At 43.8% G+C, this 22500-nt stretch overlaps 1 protein-coding gene across 1 annotated transcript in view; it reads left to right on the plus strand.

Annotated features, from left to right (window-relative positions):
• Window positions 1-22500, plus strand: part of klhl29 (kelch like family member 29) — a 152416-nt gene that overhangs the window by 15994 nt on the left and 113922 nt on the right. Inside the window, exon 3 of the mRNA XM_083642792.1 lies at window positions 17336-17474. Within this exon, the coding sequence (XP_083498918.1) occupies window positions 17336-17474 (139 nt within the window). The remainder of the gene's footprint in view (window positions 1-17335; window positions 17475-22500) is intronic.

Consider the following 22500-nt stretch of genomic DNA (forward strand, 5'->3'; position numbering starts at 1 on the left):
CCTGTAAGGAACGCACCCAACTCGTAAACACAGTCTAGTTGTAAGGCAAGCTCGAAGGCATATCTACATTCTCTCTCACGCACACACACACACGCATGCACGCGCACGCACACACACACGCACGCACACACACACACACAGGCATCTCTGCTAGGACACCTGGTACGTGCCTGGGTCCCAAATGTGGAGGGGGCAGAAGAGGGCCGGCACAGCTGAGACTGCTGCTTCCAGACTTGGGTTGGAGTTCAGGGGCGGAAAGTAACTCAGAGGTTTGACTCAAGGACGGTAGAGTCTGCATTTTTATCTTACCTTTTAGGGATTCTTTGTACTTTAATTGGTCTTCATTTAAAAGCAGAATCCTACTTTTTAGTCCACTAATTGCACGTGCACCAGTTTCCTTTTGCGAGAAAGGCTTTGCGTACAAAAGCCATGCTCTGCTCATGAAAATACGAACATAGCATAATAGATGGCTGATTAGGGCTTGGCGATATGGACAAAATTAATTTAACGATGAGAGTAATTTATTTTAATATCATTAGCAAGTTATAACTGTATCTGCTATTGTGCAGAATCACATGCTAAATAATCAAATGAATGTCTCTTCACTATAAACTAATAAATATAACTCTAATCAACTCTAATAATGCCCAAAAATCTAATCTAAAAACAACAACAACAAAGTACAATAAAACGGTTGTTTTCAAATACGCTAATATAACATCCCCTGATTTGTTTCAGATTTTATTTTGTGAGAGATTTTAATTAGTAGCCCACTGTATTATTTGCTTTTTATCATTAATTTAGAGAACAGGAGGATTAGGTATTATGATAACTCAGCATCATCATTTCATCACAGTATCTATTGAAAAAACAAACAAATTATGATCATATTGAATTATTGCTCAACCTTACGCCTGACCCCATTTAGCTTAATCCAGTGGAGATGGAGCACTTCTACACTTCCAAAAATACCAAGACATACACATAAAAAAAAATATATTTTGTTTTTAGCTTTTTTAAACTTACATCCATTTGGAAAAGTGGCCTAATTTTTTAGAGAGATTGTCATTATAACCACAGGATCACAGGCTCAGATCCCTGCAACAGATGCGTCCGCCAACAGCCAGTTGTCCTACCTGCTCATTGTACATCACTTTGTATAAGAATGTCAAATAAATACTTAAATATGCTTACTAAAGTTTCATTTTGAATTACTTTAAAAAATAATTGTAACTGCTACTTTACCACCACACCACTGTATTTCTACTTTGGGATTGGATTGGATTTTGAGTATTTCTTGCCCCGCTGCCTGGGGCTGGTTACAGTACAACACCTTCATGTTCCAGTCAGTTGCCTTGGATACTGAAATGCCATGGAGAGCAGGCCGCCTGACAGAAGGCCTGGAGACAACCTATATCATGATATACAGTATAGGTCAAAGCCATTCTCTTTCAGGTTTTGGAACAGAAGTGATCCAGCACAGCTGAACAGCAGAAAACGGTGTGGGATTTTGCACTGAGCAGCTCTCAGGTGTTGTTGTTGTTGTTGCTGTGTGAGAGGCAGCCAGGATGCTCAGGCAACCCTCCCTGTGGTGAATCAGAAAAATAAACATGCTTTTTAGTGCAGATGCCTCCAGGGAAGTTGCATTCATAGTGTTTATACAATGATTCATTTCACTCAATTAGCTTTGCCTTTATTCCACTGGGCTTTTAAATTAGGGTTAGATAGAATAGAACTCTCTCCTCCTGGTGATTTTGATGAAATAGTAAGTTATCACTTTAAAAGAGAAGATGGAGAAGTGTTGCTGTGTGTAGGTACGTGTGCATGTGTTCTTGTCTTGCATGTGTATGGCTGCAGCGGTCGCTTTGTGCGTATGTGTGCACTGACTGACAAGGTCATCTTTTGTGGAGTGGATAAATGAACTCAACCCCCGGCCGACTACGAGAATGAAATGTTCAGTAATGCTTAAGCACAGTGTTGGCTAATCTGTGATGGGCATACTGGCATACTGTTAAAATAAACTCAAATCCATCCATTGTTGGCATCTTGCCTCCTTGGCATCGTGACAAATATACCAATCCATAACTGCAGGGCTTAGTGCTGCCCCGCCCCCGAGCAGTTAAAAAGTTTGTGTTTTTTTAAGCAGCTGGGCCTGTATTTGTAAAAAAAAAAAAAATCTCACTCCCAAAAGTGGTTCTTGGCGCCAGTAAAAAAGTTCTTGGGAGTTGTAGTGGAAAATAAATAAAATGCTTTCTTGATTCATCAATAAATCAGTTTGGTTCCTGTGAAAAGCTTGTCAGACTCAACTTATGATAAGGAATTCGTGGCTAAGAGAAGGGTTTTGACGACGACAGTGCTAACAAATCCTAGATTGAACAATGAAAATTTTAGTCGAATGCTTCCCAGCACGTCGCTCATCATCCATGAAAGCCCTTGTTCGTTTTGGAAAAATCGTAGTGATTTGCACTTTGCAGACAGAGCCTTACGAAATATTATACAATTCAATGTCATAATAGCCAGGTCAGGACGACCTTTTGTTGATTTATGCGAACGAGCAATTAGTGCTCAGAGTGATGGAGAAAAGACAAATTTGCCAACAGAACAACTGCCAACACAGCTCAAGCCAAAATACAAAAAGCATCTTTCCATTAGTGTTTCCCTGAATGCTTGAATGTGTGTTATTTCAGATGGTTGTTGCACAGGAGGTAAATAGTCTGTGTTATTTCAGATGGTTGTTGCACAGGAGGTAAATAGTCTGTGTTATTTCAGATGGTTGTTGCACAGGAGGTAAATAGTATGTGTTATTTCAGATGGTTGTTGCACAGGAGGTAAATAGTATGTGTTATTTCAGATGGTTGTTGCACAGGAGGTAAATAGTCTAATGTGTGTTATTTCAGATGGTTGTTGCACAGGAGGTAAATAGTCTGTGTTATTTCAGATGGTTGTTGCACAGGAGGTAAATAGTCTAATGTGTGTTATTTCAGATGGTTGTTGCACAGGAGGTAAATAAATAGTCTAATGTGTGTTATTTCAGATGGTTGTTGCACAGGAGGTAAATAGTGTGTGTTATTTCAGATGGTTGTTGCACAGGAGGTAAATAGTGTGTGTTATTTCAGATGGTTGTTGCACAGGAGTTAAATAGTCTAATGTGTGTTATTTCAGATGGTTGTTGCACAGGAGGTAAATAGTCTGTGTTATTTCAGATGGTTGTTGCACAGGAGGCAAATAGTATGTGTTATTTCAGATGGTTGTTGCACAGGAGGTAAATAGTCTAATGTGTGTTATTGCAGATGGTTGTTGCACAGGAGGTAAATAGTATAATGTGTGTTATTTCAGATGGTTGTTGCACAGGAGGTAAATAGTCTAATGTGTGTTATTTCAGATGGTTGTTGCACAGGAGGTAAATAGTCTAATGTGTGTTATTTCAGATGGTTGTTGCACAGGAGGTAAATAGTCTGTGTTATTTCAGATGGTTGTTGCACAGGAGGTAAATAGTCTAATGTGTGTTATTTCAGATGGTTGTTGCACAGGAGGTAAATAGTCTGTGTTATTTCAGATGGTTGTTGCACAGGAGGTAAATAGTCTAATGTGTGTTATTTCAGATGGTTGTTGCACAGGAGGTAAATAGTCTGTGTTATTTCAGATGGTTGTTGCACAGGAGGTAAATAGTCTGTGTTATTTCAGATGGTTGTTGCACAGGAGGTAAATAGTCTGTGTTATTTCAGATGGTTGTTGCACAGGAGGTAAATAGTCTGTGTTATTTCAGATGGTTGTTGCACAGGAGGTAAATAGTCTAATGTGTGTTATTTCAGATGGTTGTTGCACAGGAGGTAAATAGTCTGTGTTATTTCAGATGGTTGTTGCACAGGAGGTAAATAGTCTAATGTGTGTTATTTCAGATGGTTGTTGCACAGGAGGTAAATAGTCTGTGTTATTTCAGATGGTTGTTGCACAGGAGGTAAATAGTCTAATGTGTGTTATTTCAGATGGTTGTTGCACAGGAGGTAAATAGTCTGTGTTATTTCAGATGGTTGTTGCACAGGAGGTAAATAGTCTGTGTTATTTCAGATGGTTGTTGCACAGGAGGTAAATAGTCTAATGTGTGTTATTTCAGATGGTTGTTGCACAGGAGGTAAATAGTCTGTGTTATTTCAGATGGTTGTTGCACAGGAGGTAAATAGTCTAATGTGTGTTATTTCAGATGGTTGTTGCACAGGAGGTAAATAGTCTGTGTTATTTCAGATGGTTGTTGCACAGGAGGTAAATAGTCTGTGTTATTTCAGATGGTTGTTGCACAGGAGGTAAATAGTCTGTGTTATTTCAGATGGTTGTTGCACAGGAGGTAAATAGTCTGTGTTATTTCAGATGATTGTTGCACAGGAGGTAAATAGTATAATGTGTGTTATTTCAGATGGTTGTTGCACAGGAGGTAAATAGTCTGTGTTATTTCAGATGGTTGTTGCACAGGAGGTCAATAGTATACAGTTGATCAACACTGCACACATTAGTACACTGGCCTCAGGCTGCTACTGACTTCCCTGCGCCTCTTCATTCGTCTCATAATGACACATTCTGTAGGCGTTTGCTTCAGAAAAATACATCTTTAATTGGGAGTGAAATAATAAGCATCACACCACTATGATTTGTTTTGAGTGCAATGTGTTTTTGCCCTTTTTTCTTTTTCTTTTTCTTTTTTGGAACACTTGTCTTGTCACATTTTCTTTCTAGTTGTAGAAAATAAATGTAATTTTTTACTTTCATTTGAGCTCAAGTCACCTCATGTGCGCGTTCCTCCATTGTCTCTAAGTAATGATGACAATTAAAAAAGATGTAGTTGACATTTGTCACGGGGAGGGATTAGCTCATGACTACGCTGTGACAGTTAGCTGTGGTGACACATTAGTGTTGTTTATAACCGCACGGTCACTCTTCAAAGCAACTGATCTGCTTTTGTCTTCTACCAATTGAACCTCTCATTTTGTGAGCAGCCAGTACCTTAATGACAGACTTTCATGTGTATGTAGCACATGAAGGATGGGATATACTGTAGGATGGGGAGCTTGTTTTTGTTGGTACCCTGTTGTAGGGAGGATGACCACCGATCACCTACCATCCCCCTGCCTGACTAATGAGGAACAGACTGTACCAGCAGGGACCCAAGTCTGTTCCTCTCTCTCTCTCTCTCTCTCTCTCTCTCTCTCTCTCTCTCTCACACTCACACACACACACACACACACACACACACACACACACACACACACACACACACACACACACTCACACACACACACACACACACACACACACACACACACACACACACACACACACACACACACACACACACACGTATGTACACACAACCACAGAACAAGAGAACATTGTTTGACATGCTGTCTCCAGTTGCAGCAGGCAGTAGATGTTTATGCTGTTGCTCCTCCATACCTGTGCTCGTGTTTGCCTTGACTCTGCTCTATATACCAATAGAGTGCTGCAGGGATGTGACGTATTTCTCTAGGCCAACCCGGAAGTTAGCATCGCGCTGCTGGGTTCCCTCGTCTGAAAGTCAAGGGAGTTTTTGACTGGGGTTTTTGGTTAGATGCCTGAAGGGATGTGGTTACCAAAAGTTTAAGATGCTGACTGAGATCTTTGTGTTCAACAAGATAATCTTCACAATCTTTATGATTTTCGAAATCTAAATGTGATCGGCAAAAATCGCGATCAACAGAAAAATCATATATATTTTTCATTTGTGAAGATGATCTTGCTAAACACAAACTTTCAAGTTTCATCATAATCTTTTGCTAAACACAGAGCTTATTTCAGCCATCTAACCAAAATCCCATAAAAAAAAACCCATTGACCTTCAGATGAGGGAACCCAGTACGTTGCTAACTTCCGGTGTTTAGGATTATTTACTGCGGCACTGTGTGTGTGTGTGTCTGTGTATGTGTCTGTGTGTGTGTGCGTGTGTGTGTGCGCGCGTGCGTGCTTTAAATATGCGCAAGCCCTGGCCCAGAGGCTCTGTAGAAGTTTGAAGATGTAGATGTAGACGGTGCAACGCTGTGCTCTTCACTAGTCAATGTGTCTTTTCTTCCCTGCCTATTGGAGAAGGCAACAAAAGGGCCAGACGTCCCGGAGGGGCCAGAGTTCCTCTCATCTCTTTCTCCCAGTCGTCCTCTCTGTCACAGCGCGTCCCTCCCGGCCCGGTCCAGGCTCTTGACAGCCCCGGCTGCCCCGGCGCCGGCAGAATGGAGCAGGGGGGAAATAAAGCGTCCTCATCATGGGACTATTCTCTAAGGCGATGTGGTGCCAGTGCACTGCTCTCTGGCAGACTGAAATCAGGACAGCTAGAGACTCAAGGGTTCTTCAAGGATTTCTGGCGGCGCCTAGCAAGAAATACTTTTCCGGGGGATATTAGGCGGCACAAACTGTCGAGATGTCTCCAGAGACGAATGTGGCCGGTGATTATTAGAGGTATGTTTTGAAGATAATTGAGCGTAATTGTGCCTTGAGACGGGCTCAGCTCACACTCTTAGGCCAGATGATTTTAGTACTCAAGTAGTGACACATGAGATCTGATCACGTTGGTCCACATGAGGCACGGTGTGTTAAGTGGTTCTGCCATGTGCTGCAGATGGGAGGCCTGATACTGTTACCATAACTGAGCCAGCGCTTATTAAGACCGGACAATTAGCCACCGTGTCTTTTGATCATAAGCCTATTGAGGAAGGGCTGCCGAGGTGAACTCCATGCTGAATAATTTAATTCTTCCTCCCTTGCGAACACATTAGATATTAATGGGTCCACGTGTGACGTTAGGGGGTATCTATGGTTTTCTGAGAGCACAGAGCACCGTGTGGGCACTAATGGATGACATGAACAAGAGTTTCACAGAAAAAAGAAAGAAAAGTCATTTTCTCTAACCCCGGCCATCATATTTCAAAAATACAGAGCAGGAGAGGGACGATTTGGTTTTTCTCTGAAGCCTGATGGATCACACTTAATGCCGTCCATTACTGGACCCAACTGCTCCAAACTGCCCGAGTTATCCGAAGTAATACGCCTTAAAGCTGCCAGAGCGATCTGAAGTAATACTGCTTAAAATCATTTTGAGAAATATTGATGTGACCTAATTAGGGGTGTCACAATATATCGTCCCACGAAATTTCGCGATAGTAAAACGTCACGATATGTATCGTTGAGATGAAATCTCATATCGTGAAAAAAAAAAAAAAAAAAAAAAAAAAATTTTTTTTTTTTTTTTTCCAAAAATAGACAAAGAAACGTCTTTGTTTGTTGAAGTTCAATGTGTGGAAAGTAGTTCAGTTGAACAAGTCTCTGAAGAGACACATGAGAAGTTATACAGGAGAGAAACCATTCAATTGAGTTTCTGGCAAAACTGTTTACTTGACAGGAAAAACTGAAGATGCATAAAAAATAGACTAAGAAAAGTCTTGTTGTTTGAGTTTGAAGAAAAACTGAAGATGCATAATGAGAATTTATACTGCTGAGAAACCTTTTAGTTCAAAGTAAATCTAAGTGACGGTGTAACTCATTCTATTTCAAGATAAGCCTTATCTCCAATCTCATGTTTTTTCTAGTTGTTATTGTAATAACAATTTCCCACAACAGCATGTTTTGTATTTGTGCATTTCAAATAAAATACTACTTTTCCAGTCATATATTGTCATTATTCAAGTTTAAAAAAATATTGTTAAAATCGTATCGTATCGTATCGTTATCGTGAACCCAGTATCGTGATACGTATCGTATCGTGAACTGAGTGTATCGTGACACCCCTAGACCTACATGTAATACATCAAGAAAGACTGGATAAGAGCAAAACCCCGAACTACACTTAAAGAGGGTTGTCCGAGCAATATGCAATTGCTGAAAACTTATTTATGCCTATTTGACTTAATGCATACTTTCTTGCACAAGAAAGTTATTTCAAAATATATATATTTTTAGCACCTCTTCTTTTCACTTTGACACTTTCAGTGTTTTTCTCTTTGTTTGTTTTTCTCCTTGCCTTTTTTGGCCTTTTTCTTCCCCGTCCAATTTGATATGGAAGTTCACGGACAAATTAGACAATAAAAACGACATGCACTTTTGAGTGTATGACTTAAAGTTGAACCGAACATGTTGTACATGTAGTTATAGGGAGGGTGAGATTTAGTATTTTAAATATCTAAGGATGAGGTTGAACTGGGTCTGATCTCAGCAAGAAAAACTAAATTAACAGTTATGAAATAAACATTCAAAAGACATTATTGTGCATGCAATCTAAAGATGTCATCAGAGCAAGCAACATATAAAATGTTTGGCTGTTTTTACCGGGATGGCTTTATCTTGGATGAGGCAGAATTGCATGAAAACACTATAGAGTATTTCTGTGTTTTTGGGCTTTACTTTGATAGAACAGGGGGATTTGTATAGAACTCAAACAAAAGAAAACCAATAACCATTGCTGTTAAGAACCGTTGAGTATTTTTCCAGATAGCGATTTAGCCCAAATGACACATTTTCTTTTTTGTTTTTAAGCGACAGTAAAGCCTTCTCTTAATCAAATGATCCACCTCACCAATTTTTTTTTTACATTTGATAAGAGTATTGTTTTTCTAGCTCTTATCTCAAATATATCCCAGATAAATGCATTTTAAAATGATTTTGTAGCCTAAAAATAATAATTCCACAAAAACTCCAACACCTAAATATTGTCTTACTCACAATCATTTTGCATCTTAATTCTATCTGATGAATGCATCACCTCATGTAGGAAAAGTGCTCATAAATTCCCCTGCCATTGTGAGGTAGTCTTTGTGTTCCAGGCCCTGGCTCTAAATATGATTGGGCACAGCAATGTAGAGATAGCGTTTTGCCTGGGAAGAGCTCTTTTGTGTGCATTCATTATGAGCCATGCTCTTGCCCTGCTCGTCTTCTTCAAAGCTCTGTGCTTATCAAAAGGCTTTTGTACCAGGAAAGCCATTTTGATGAGGCTTCTTGAGGTTTCATCTGCTTCAGTCCTGCACCACTGGCATTCCTTTCTCTGCTGCTTCACTCCATTTGAACTTAAATTAACTTCACTTAAATTCAGTATTAATTTGATCTCTCACCATTTATTCCAATGAATAAAAAAATGGATATGGATCTACATTTCTGATGACAACCATACTTTTTTTTTAACCTACTGGGAAATGAGTTTATTTATCAAAAGGTTAACCTAAAATGCCATACTGATCTTTTGTATTATTGTATTATGTAGTATTTTATTACAACAGCAGCAACAATTTCATATTTACATGAATCATAAGATCACATGTGTTTTTTATTTGAAAAACATGATTCAGATTCATTCATATTTCACTTTAACTCCCACATGTATTAAACATTTTATTGGGCTTCAACCACAGACATACTTTTTCATTCAATTTAAATGAGGCATATAATATCAATAAAGCTGAAAATGTTTTATGGATTTTCTAGTAATTGTTTATGATAAATTATAATGATAATTTATGTTGTGTGGGGGGAAAAGATCATGCACAGCTTCAAATAAAAAAGCAGGAAGAAGCTGAAATTGTACGTATACAGTATCTTTGCCAAGCAGAAGAAAGAGAAAACATTTTGATGACAGTATATTGAATTATTGAGCGGTTGCCATGGTTATTTCTGGGTAATTAAGTGTTGGTGGGAATTGATTGTGGGAAGTTTATAAAAGGACAAGAGGGTCAAACTAAACACATCAATGTCCTTTCAATATTAGCCTGCAGCACCGAGCACCATGCAGCTTACATGTCAACCATGGAGCATCTTCCAGTTGGATACAGATGTCTGCATATTCGCTGAAGGAAGAGCGAAAGAAGAAGAGAATGAGAAAGATATCTGATAAAAAAACTGATGACACAATAGTAGGAATGCACGATATGTCGGTAGTCAATTGATATCGCTTAGTGTTAGAATTCTTTAAATATTGGTATCGGTCCGATGAGCAAAATAACAGCAATGCTAGTATCAGTTCTTGGTATCAGCCAAAATTCTCATGTTGAGAGAGGAAACAATGTGGTAAATCTATGATTTATGGGCTTTTCCAAATCTTTTGGAAATAACAAATTTCCCCAAAATTCAGTGTTTACATGTGTTTCTCAGTATGTACAAAATTTGATTATCATAGAATCTTGTTTTTATACAGAGCATATTGACATCGGTAAATATCGGTTATCATCAACCATAATAGCAACAGCAATGTTGGAATCGGTTATCGGCCAAAGGTTTATATGTGTATAATATATATATATATATATATATATATATATATATATATATACATACACATACATGTATATACACGTATATATACGTACTACATTTCAAAATGTAATACGTATAATAAAATAAAATAAATAAATAAATACAATTATGATACAAAGTAGGCTACTGTAACAGCATTACATTTTTTTCATGGTGTAAATAAATACAAAATAGTCGCCCAATTTTGTGGCTGATATCAGAGTTAACCTGATACAATTACAAGTTAAGTAAGATTTTAGTAATCATTTCTATAGAATTTTGACATTTTTGTCAGCAACGGAAGGGGTTTTGCAATACAATAAGGGTTCTTCGATTTTGTTTGGAGAACGACCCATCACAAAATGTCTGCCATGCTTTGTATCTGCATTTATGCAACAGCGTTCCTAAAGAGTTTTGCGCTTAAATTGTACGTATTCATCAGCTCAAGTTGGTGCGTTGCTAAAAAGGATATAGACGATATGCATAAATCACGAGCTTATAAAGCCGTCCCTCAGAAATTCCTACCCCCCCCCCCACTTCCCCCTCAAGTATAAACACAAAATGGTGGGTCTACAGATACAGATGTAAAATACATGTTGAAGCCCAAAATGGCTCCAAGTTCAGTAACCAATAGCACGCTCTGTCGCCCCTGTACAGCAACCTATCACGGTTCGGTGAGCGATACGTTTACTACTTGGTTGGTACTGTAAAACACATGCGGTGAAGATGCACACGGCACGCTCCGATAGGCTACTGGAAAAGGCACCTAAGGACACCATTGGCTACAGCAGCGGGAGCTGTTTCGTGGTAATGCAGGGTTACTAGGGTGAACAGGAGAGTTGGCACGTACAGTAGCATTCTGCATTCGACCAATCATGAAGACCCAGCCAGCATGGGGTGTTGTTGTTGTGAAATGCTTCATGCAGAGGAAACTATGCATGAACATCTCATCGCTGTTTGCAGTCCATGATATACTTCACAGCTGTAGCATCCTCTCTGCCCCTGTGAGAATTCCTGTGTAACTCTCACAAAACAAACCTCACGCTATTTAATTCCCTTTTGTGGGTATATATGTTGCAGAACTTGACAATCCTCCAGAGATTTCTCTACCGCCCCTCTAGAAGTATTGAGACGTTTTGGTCTTTCAGAACCGCCAAGCTCCCATTGAACTCCACCACGCTCCACGCCAGACCAAAGAATGGCAACGCCATGTGCAGTTTCACGGTCCCCGGTGGCGAGGAGTTGTTCTGCGGGTGCACACCGATCCACTCCCCGTAGACGCCCTAATTGGCGTTTCCAGCCGCCATTCAGGTGTGTGTGCATAGCTCTGAGGGAGGCAGCCATTGTTTGCTGACAACTAGAGTTCTCTCTTTTTCTCTCTCTCTCTCTCTCTCTCTCCCGGCGTCTCTCTTTCACTTTATTCTCGGGGCAAACTGATGGCATGCAACGTGGCAGATTGGAGGTGAGAGCCATAGCGGTCGCTGCAGACTCACTAATGCAAACTCCGTCTCCCAAGTACTGTGTGTATTGACTATTCACAGTCAGTGCCCACACAGTAATCAGTACTGTGTGTATTCACTATTCACAGTCAGTGCCCACACAGTAATCAGTACTGTGTGTATTCACTATTCACAGTCAGTGCCCACACAGTAATCAGTACTATGTGTGTATTCACTATTCACAGTCAGTGCCCACACAGTAATCAGTACTATGTGTGTATTGACTATTCACAGTCAGTGCCCACACAGTAATCAGTACTATGTGTGTATTCACTATTCACAGTCAGTGCCCACACAGTAATCAGTACTATGTGTGTATTGACTATTCACAGTCAGTGCCCACACAGTAATCAGTACTATGTGTGTATTGACTATTCACAGTCAGTGCCCACACAGTAATCAGTACTATGTGTATTCACTCTTCACAGTCAGTGCCCACACAGTAATCAGTACTGTGTGTGTATTGACTATTCACAGTCAGTGCCCACACAGTAATCAGTACTATGTGTATTCACTCTTCACAGTCAGTGCCCACACAGTAATCAGTACTGTGTGTATTCACTCTTCACAGTCAGTGCCCACACAGTAATCAATACTGTGTGTGTGTATTGACTATTCACAGTCAGTGCCCACACAGTAATCAGTACTATGTGTGTATTGACTATTCACAGTCAGTGCCCACACAGTAATCAGTACTGTGTGTGTATTGACTATTCACAGTCAGTGCCCACACAGTAATCAGTACTGCGTGTGTATTGACTATTCACAGTCAGTGCCCACACAGTAATCACTACTGTGTGTGTTCACTATTCACAGTCAGTGCCCACACAGTAATCAGTACTGTGTGTATTCACTCTTCACAGTCAGTGCCCACACAGTAATCAGTACTGTGTGTATTCACTCTTCACAGTCAGTGCCCACACAGTAATCAGTACTGTGTGTATTCACTCTTCACAGTCAGTGCCCACACAGTAATCAATACTGTGTGTGTATTGACTATTCACAGTCAGTGCCCACACAGTAATCAGATAGCGAGCCCAACTGACAAGTAGCAGCGGAGCGGCATGTGGAAGAGTGGAGAGAGGTGGAAGAAGAGCAAGGCTACCGTCATGTCAGCCATTGTGCTGTGTGTGTCTGTCTCTGGCTGGCTAATGACGCGGCCGTGCTCCTAGCGCCGCTGAAATACTTCCAAAAATCACATATATTATTTTCTCCGTGTGGCATTGAGCGTGTATAATTACAAGGTTATTTAATTTGGGGCGCGTTAATTCTCTGATACGATGACTCTGACAAGGATGCACTACTCAGAGAAAAGGATTTTTGTTTTGTTTCTACCAAGGCGGCGCTTCTGCATTGCACCTTATTTGTCATATGTCTTTATACTGTATCATTTGAGCCAGTGAATGAGTTGGGAGGCGAGCAGCCGGTGTCAGTCAGCAGAATGGAAGGAGCTAAACGAGTGGATATTCAGCCAAATCGAGGGCGGCGTGTCGGCCCAGGTTAATTAAATCCTGGCGTAACACAGACCCCTTTCAGGATCACCAAAAACACCTTTCATTCAACACGGGTGTCGCCAGTGCAATAGCCTTATCAGTTTCAGGATGGTTGTGTAACACACACACACACACACACACACACACACACACACACACACCACTCACACACACCACTCACACACACCTTACCCATGACGAGTACTACTGACAAATAACGACTCGTCCCTGATACTGTCGATTCCACTTTGCTTAAGAAACCGGTGTCGGCTTTATGGTCCAATGTTCCAGATAAGCCCTGAGGTCCGAGAGTATCCCCGGGCCTTACCACTCATGATCTAGGAGGGGGGTTTTTGCCACCTTTTTGGTCCAAACTTGAATCATGAACTCGCCTATCTCACCCTGCATCAGTGGTTGGGCCCACATTTGATCTCCTTCCAGCGTGGGATATGTGCCTTTGTTTTTTTTTCTGAACGCAGGCCGTGCTTTGTGTGCCAAAAAGTGTTTGCTCGCTACGCCTCACAGCCCCCGTGCTCCTCCCTGTGCAACGTTCCGCTTCAGCTAAGCTACAGGAAGGAAGATGGCCTCCTCGTTAACCATGATACTATCTGCACATCCTTGTGTCTCTTGCATACTATTAGACTCTCACTCGTGCTAATTTTCGGTGGTGTTCTCAATAGGAGGTTAACATAGCTGTATACTGTCGGTCGTCTCCCCCCCTCCTGGTTGCTAGTCTGGTCTCCCGCTGCTCAGATGTTCACTCTCAGCATCCCCTCACGGTGCCTCATTAAAGACACAGAGAGAAACAAGAGCCTCCGACCCGACGCGGCAGCGGGGTTACGCCTGGCTCTGTTGTGCCAGTACAGCGCAGTATACAACACACTGTGTGTACCCTGGGCAGCGGGGTTACGCCTGGCTCTGTTGTGCCAGTACAGCGCAGTATACAACACACTGTGTGTACCCTGGGCAGCGGGGTTACGCCTGGCTCTGTTGTGCCAGTACAGTGCAGTATACAACACACTGTGTGTACCCTGGGCAGCAGGGTTACGCCTGGCTCTGTTGTGCCAGTACAGCGCAGTATACAACACACTGTGTACCCTGGGCAGCAGGGTTACGCCTGGCTCTGTTGTGCCAGTACAGCGCAGTATACAACACACTGTGTACCCTGGGCAGCAGGGTTACGCCTGGCTCTGTTGTGCCAGTACAGCGCAGTATACAACACACTGTGTACCCTGGGCAGCAGGGTTACGCCTGGCTCTGTTGTGCCAGTACAGCGCAGTATACAACACACTGTGTACCCTGGGCAGCAGGGTTACGCCTGGCTCTGTTGTGCCAGTACAGCGCAGTATACAACACACTGTGTACCCTGGGCAGCAGGGTTACGCCTGGCTCTGTTGTGCCAGTACAGTGCAGTATACAACACACTGTGTGTACCCTGGGCAGCAGGGTTACGCCTGGCTCTGTTGTGCCAGTACAGCGCAGTATACAACACACTGTGTACCCTGGGCAGCAGGGTTACGCCTGGCTCTGTTGTGCCAGTACAGCGCAGTATACAACACACTGTGTACCCTGGGCAGCAGGGTTACGCCTGGCTCTGTTGTGCCAGTACAGCGCAGTATACAACACACTGTGTACCCTGGGCAGCAGGGTTACGCCTGGCTCTGTTGTGCCAGTACAGCGCAGTATACAACACACTGTGTACCCTGGGCAGCAGGGTTACGCCTGGCTCTGTTGTGCCAGTACAGCGCAGTATACAACACACTGTGTACCCTGGGCAGCAGGGTTACGCCTGGCTCTGTTGTGCCAGTACAGCGCAGTATACAACACACTGTGTACCCTGGGCAGCAGGGTTACGCCTGGCTCTGTTGTGCCAGTACAGCGCAGTATACAACACACTGTGTACCCTGGGCAGCAGGGTTACGCCTGGCTCTGTTGTGCCAGTACAGCGCAGTATACAACACACTGTGTACCACTGTGGCCTTCAACAGCAAGTCTAGTCCACCACTCGCTCCAAGCACTGTTCTCTAAAACTGTGTTTCGTCCCTGTTTCTCTAGTCTCCCTCTTTGCAGGCTGGAAGATGGTGGGAGGAGGTGTGGACTATTTTCAGAGAAAGAGAGAGAGAGAGAGAGAGAGAGAGAGAGAGAGAGAGAGAGAGAGAGAGAGAGAGATAGAGATGGAGAGAGAGAGAGAGAGAAGTGGGTGTGGGATTTGGGCATAAGCTTGTTGTTTTCTCATTGAGTGACGTTTGAAGGTCGGCTTTACCCCGGGTAGGGCACCAGTGAGAAGCCAAAGAGTTTGTATTATTGTGATTATGAATAATGCATTTGCAATGTTTTTCAGCCCACATCTCTTTTAGTTGCTTGTTAATCTTATTCAGCGGGGCGCTTCGTTGAATTGCTACTAGTGCTGCAGTGTGAATTTACACAGGGCAAATACAGTCAAAACAAAGTAATTTCTCTCATATTAATCCTAACTATTAAAGCGCCCCCCCCCCCCTCCAGTGTATTTTGTCGTTTTTAAGATATTTCATGTGTTGGTGGTGGTGAGTCATGATTAACCTGACGCTGCCAGATGGACGGTATAGCTCCACATAGGTTTCACTAAACCAGTCGATCTGGGAATGAAGTCACCAGACCTGCTGACGGAGGCGGGCACTTCTTCCAAGCTACTTGGCAGGTCATTGGATGACCCATCTGTCTATCACCGCTGGTGGGTGTTAACTTCAACCAATCAGATCACCGAAGGTGCCTGTGGATGATCTCCGTGGTATTCATTGATTGAGTCCTCACGGTCGTAAAGTCACCTTCGAAGCATTTAGTTAGATTATAACGAACTAGTTGTGTGGCTTAGCCTTCCCAAATGTTGAGGGTCGTTTTTTAGAATTTAATACATAGAATTGGGAACGTTACATTCAATTTCATTCAGACTGCCTGTCACTTCCGCGGCGGCAGCCATGTTGACGAGTGAAAAGAACTACAAAGACCATGTACCCACTACTTGCCCAGACGAGCCTGAGCCCGCCTACGGCTGCCGCTGATTGGTCGGGCCGGCATGGCTCGACCAATCATCTTAACTGCCTGTGCGGGTCCAGACCGTCACGGAGAACCAAATGAAATGTGAGTTCACGTGACGGGCTGGTTTACCAGGCTAAGTCATGATGGCCTGGTCTGTTGATTAGCCACACTGTTCACTTCACACACTGTCATTTGACAAACAACCTCATTTTGTGCTCAAAGTAAAAAAAAAAAAAAAAAAAAGCTTAGACTGGATAAGACTGGAAACAGTATGGCCGCCCACTTCTGTTGTATCGCAGGCAGAGTTTACTGAAGGCGAGAGGCGACGCTGTTCTGCTTTTTTCACAACAGCACCTGCAGTGGTTATGTTGCAGTGGAACAAACTATTAGACTCTGGTTCTTATCTTAAAGTTCTTTGGCGCAAATGATGATGTGCGACTTTGTGCACGCTCGTGTGTTTGATATGGAACACCAACGTTAGACAGGTAGAAAAACCGACTGCAGGGGGTGCTCGTCTATGTTTGATATGGAACACCAAAGTTACACAGGTAGAACTGACTGCAGGGGGCGCTCATGTGTGTTTGATATAGAACACCAATGTTACACAGGTAGAACTGACTGACTGCAGGGAGCCTTTCCTATCAAATGCACAAAGTGTGAATACTAGTTGTGTCATATAAAGTAGCATGCCTTGGGTCCTGCATGCTCCTCATCAGCCCAGTATAGAACATGTGAGCTAATTCATCTTATTTGACATGCACCTGTTTCTGCTCATTCTTATTTTATATGTACCTTTCTTCTTTTTTTACCTGTGCTTAAATGTTTGATGAACTGTGTTCACATGTTGTTTCCTCTCTACCATATAATGAACATGATTGTGCTTAAGACTGGAGAGCAATGTTGTGATCTACAAATCTGCACATTTCTTATTGGTTGTTCTGTTTCTTGTTGCCATGCTATTGATGCACATGTGTGGACGAGAGCCAATTCTAAAACCGAGTGTGGCGTTGTCTGTTTCTTTTTCTTGTTCTACAGAGATGTTGAAGGAGTTGAACCAGCAGCGCAGAGCGAAAGAGTTTACAGACCTGAAAATTATTGTTGAAGGCAAAGAGTTTGAAGTCCACCAAAATGTTCTAGCTTCCTGCAGCTTGTATTTCAAGGACCTGGTGAAAAGGTTTGCCTTCGCTCCCTCCTCTCACTCCTCTCCCCAAACCAGCTGTTGATCCAATCTGTTCTTTTCGTAGGGCGCATTTGTGTCGCTTCTTTTCCCTTCCCCTCTCCTCTCTCTCTTGCAGGTGTGTGAAGACGTTGGTTCCTAGCACAGGGCCAGCAGCCATTCCTTCCTCTTCCCGCTCAAATGAATGTATCTCAAAGTGGAGAGAAAGGTCCAACGCTCGTCATTACCTTTCCTCCCCCATGTTACATTAGAGCCAATTAACCACATTTCCATTTTAACGAGCAGTGAAAACGTTCCATGACTGGGGATCTTTTTAAAAACTCACCAAAGGGCCTAAAACTAAAGAATGACACACACCTTATTTGCCAAAGCAATGCTGGTACTGTGGGACTGTTTTTTTTTATTATTATTATGTTGTCTCCTAAGCTGCCATATTTTTCTGTTGTTAATTCTTGGGTTTTTTTGTTGAGGAAAAACATCCTTTTCATATGCTAATAATTCCTGGTTAGTGCTACGAGAAGAAGTTTCAGTCATAAACAAAGCTCAAAAGAAAAGCACATCTAAGACAGCTTTACTGAACCACTACATTCACAGGATGATACCAACCTTCACTATATTATTAATTTGATGTGAATTTAAGTATTCCCCTATTACGCTGTCCTTCATACACCATGTTTTTTCCCCCCCATCATGGGCTGTTTTGTTCCTCTGTGTGTGTGTGTGTGTGTGTGTGTGTGTGTGTGTGCGCGCGTGTGTGTGTGTGTGTGTGATTGTTCTAGATCCTTTTGTGTGTGTGTGTGTGTGTGTGTGTGTGCGCGTGCGCTCGTGTGCGTGCATGCGTGTGTGACTGTATAAATGCAAATGTGCCTTTTTCTTTCTTCCTTTTTGTGTGGGGAGGGAATACCATAATTCCCTAATGTCCTCATCCTCCCTTCAGATCCTTGCAGGTGTTTTCGGCTTGATTGAGAGCCCCCTGGACCCAAAGTTGTTTTTGCCTCCTCGGTGTGTGCGTGTGTGTGCGTGTGTGTCTGTGTCTGTGTCTGTGTCTGTGTCTGTGTCTGTGTGTGTGTGTGTTTGTGTGTGTGTGTGTTCGTTCTCCTGTGCATTGGCGAGAAAGACGGAACACAGCGCAGAGACAAACAGAAAGACACACACGGTCCGTCGCTAGCGGTAGCTGTAAATAAGCCTTAGGGGGAGAGGCTGCCCGCCCTGCCCCTGCGCCCCACGCCTCCTCCGCGGCGTGCGGCTTATCGGCCGCGGTGGCCCCGCCTCTTCACTTCTCACCGATACGCTCGTTCCTCCTGAATGGAGGACGGAGAATAAAGAGACCAGGAAGACCAGACAGAGAGAGAGAGTGCAGGGTCTGTCAGAGGTAGAAAAGCGTCTGAGACACACTCATCTCCATGACATCGACTACACACACACACACACACACACACACACACACACACACACACACACACACACACACACACACACACGGCATAAATAAAAACGAAGAGAAAAGACAATCTTTTTTTCTTGACCTTGACAATGGCACAGAGGCATCCTGGGAGACTTAAGTGGCTTAGGAGAGAACTGAAGGCTCCATGCTGGTCAACCTGTCCATCAGATTGTCCCGTCTCTGCCTCTGATCCAGGATGGAGCTGGAGAGAGGAACTACTCCTGCTGCCTGCTGCTGCAGCTGCTGCCCTTCATTCTCCCATCTCTCTTGTTTCATTTGACAGTTTAATAGAGCAAAATCTCATTAATTGCTTAATTAATTGTAAAACTACTTTTGATTCATTGTCATAGCACTGTCAGTTTTCCTTCTAAAATAGACATTTTCTCATCCCCACTTCACACTTTGGTGAATATTGCATGAATTTGTGGTGCTAATTGTTCATTTTCTCAGACAACACTGTCTTGGCCTTAACGAAGTCCGCAAATGCAAAAACGACACCGCCGCCAATCACGGCAGTTGAGTTTATAAGGCATGTGACACGTTGACTTTGTAGAAACATGGTCAATGGTAAATGGACTGTATTTATATAGCGCTTTTATCCAAAGCACTTAACAATGCCTACATTCACCCATTCACACACTGATGGTGGCAAGCTGCCACGCAGGGTGCTGGCACAGCCATTGGGAGCAATTGAGGGTTCTGTGTTTTGCCCAAGGACACAGGAGGAGGCGGGGATCGAACCACCGAATGCTTTTATCCAAAGCGATTAGCGGCCCGACCCGCTCTACGTCCTGAGCCAAAGCCGCCCCCGACATTTCAGAGCAGACAGAGCAGTCACACGAGAACAGATCAGCGCTGAAAGGTCGACACGACAAGGAAAAGGCAAGAAAGAAAGAACAAAAAAACCCGGAAAGGAATAGAAGATGAGGGGAAGAGAACGAGAGAGGGGAGAGGCAGCGGGAGGAGGAAGCCATGTTGGCGTCCGAGCGTTGCAGCAGCAGCCAGAGGCCTGTCTGTCTGTCATTGAGTTACGGCCTCCCGTGTGCCACTCAGGACGCTCTGCAGTGCTGCTGCAATTATGCTGATGCCACACATGGACCGCTGCCGCTCTCATCTTTATGAGGTCCAAGGACAGAGATAGAGAGATAGAAAGGGACGCAGAGAGAGAGAGGGGGAGAGGTCCTCTCCTTATATGCTCTCTCTGTCTCCAGCCCAGCTCCTAAAGAAGGTATTCACTGCTGTCCAGTCTCCCTGTCACCTCATTGTAAACCACCAGTCTGTGTGTGTGTGTGTGTGTGTGCTTGTGTGTGCTTGAAATAGAAAAATCAGTTTGTGTGTGTGTGTGCGTGCGTGTGCGTGCAGGAGGCAGAGGCATACTGTGTGTGTTATCCATGGCAGGCTGCCATCAGTCAGGGTGAAAGTAGAGATGTAATCCTGGAGGGTGAGAGAGTGCACCTCGCACATATTTTCCCTGGCCTGCTACTACCCACACATGCTCATAAACACACACGCACACACACACACACACGCGCGCGCACACCTCAAATGACTCACTTAAGAAATTAAAGGCTTAATTGGTACATAAGGCCAGTTTGGCGCTGCATTTAATCGTAAAGCGATGATGTAAATTCATGTTTACAATTTGGAAAATAAGTAATGTTCATTTGGAAGTTATGTTTCCTCCTCAGCAGTCATTAGTTTTAAGTAGTTAAATTGGAACCCTTACACTCTAAAATGACTTGCCTTCTCAGTCAACTGCTCTGCAAACACTCAACGTTTTATGATCGCGTTTTCCGTCTCTAAAGGAAAATTCCAAATTTTATCAGACAAATGATCGCTTTTTGACAAAAACAAATCTGAAACTCTCTCTCTCCGTCTCCTCTCTGTCTCTCGCCCTGAAAGCAGTGCCCCCCCCCCCCCCCCCCCCCCAATCCGTCGCAGCATGCGCTCCCTCAGCCTGCCAGCTCCGCCCGGCGATACCTGGGAGATGTAATGCCGGCGCTGAATGTGCGCGCACGCCTGCACTCGCCCCCACCCAAAAAAACCTATTACCCTCCCCTGTACAGGCCCGACGCACGGAGCAGGCAAGACGGATCATCTCCAGTAATTCCATTTTACCCCCGGGGATTTTCCAATAAGTATTCTCCGCAGCCATCGAATTGATATGGCCGCTGCACCTCCGCACCTCGCTAATGCAAAAAGCACAGAGTCTTTGAGCGGTCCTGACACCCGCTTTTTCACGCCATTTGTTTCATTCCCGTTCTCTCTCTCTCTCTCTCTCTCTCTCTCTCTCTCTCTCTCTCTCTCTCTCTCTCTCTCTCTCTCTCTACACGTGTGAGTCCGTGTGTTACAGCAGGACTATGAGAGAGCCGGGGAGCTGTGTTAAAGCCCATTACAGTGTGGGCCCTGAATGAACAGTGCAGCTGAGCCCCGCGTGCACTGTGCACCTCTCCTCTCCTCCTCTCATCTCCTCTCCACTCCTCTCCACTCCTCTCCTCTTCTCCACTCCTCTCCTATCCTCCACTCCCCTCCTCTCCTCTCCTCTCCTATCCTCCACTCCCCTCCCCTCCTCTCCTATCCTCCTCTCCTCTCCCCTCCTCCCCCTTCCCTCCCCTCCTCCTCTCCTCTCCCCTCCTCTCCTCCTCTCCCCTCCTCCTCTCCTCTCTCCTCCTCATTTCCACTCCTCTCCCCTCCTCGCCTCTCATCTCCCCTCTCCTCTCCTCTCCCCTCCTCTCCTCTCCTCTCTTCTCTCCTCCTCTCCTCTCCTCCTCACCTCTGCTCTCCTCTCTTCTCTCCTCCTCTCCTCTCCTCTCCTCCACTTCTCTCCTCTGTCTGCTCCGTTCAGACTGCTTGCTGTAACACTCTCGCCTCACTTTGTAGTCGTCCACATGGTGCCAGCTATTCTAAGACAAAGGCCTAGCCAGTAGCCAGTAGCCATACAGTGAGCACGCCAAAACTGCTGCAGCCAAAAGCAGCCACAGTTGCTGATTTAATGGACAGTTTACTAGCCAGTGTCATATAAAAAATAATAATGGGAGTTTTAGCTCTTTGCCATGTGCGTTTGCCGTCATTCGTTAAGATGTACTATAGGTGTATTCTCGTTATTTTTTTAATCTGTCACCTGTATCAAGAGTTCTGTCCATCCAATGTCGCCCTGTCCTTTTTGTCCTTCTGCGTATTTTCTTCTTCTGATTTCCCCAAATCCCCCCCCCCCCCCCCTGCTGTCCCGGTCGCTGCTCCACCCTCTGCCGATCTGGGGAGAGCCGTAGACTAGCACCATGCTTCCTCCGACACATGCGCAGTTGCCAGCTGCTTCTTTTCACCTGACAGAGGGGAGCTTCACCGGCAGGACGTAGCACGTGGGAGTTACACGCTATTCCCACCAGTTCCCTTCCCCCCCTGAACAGGCATATTTGCCACGAACTGGACTTGTTCAAGTCTAGCCTGATGTTACCTGTGTATATGTATATATATATATATATATATATATATATATATATATATATATATATATATATATATATAGAACTAAATAAAACAGCAGCTAATCAGGAACAAGTCCATAATGTAGACCGCACA

The sequence above is a fragment of the Poromitra crassiceps genome (genome assembly GCF_964638095.1).
Source record: "Poromitra crassiceps genome assembly, chromosome: 9".
Taxonomy (NCBI): domain Eukaryota; kingdom Metazoa; phylum Chordata; class Actinopteri; order Beryciformes; family Melamphaidae; genus Poromitra; species Poromitra crassiceps.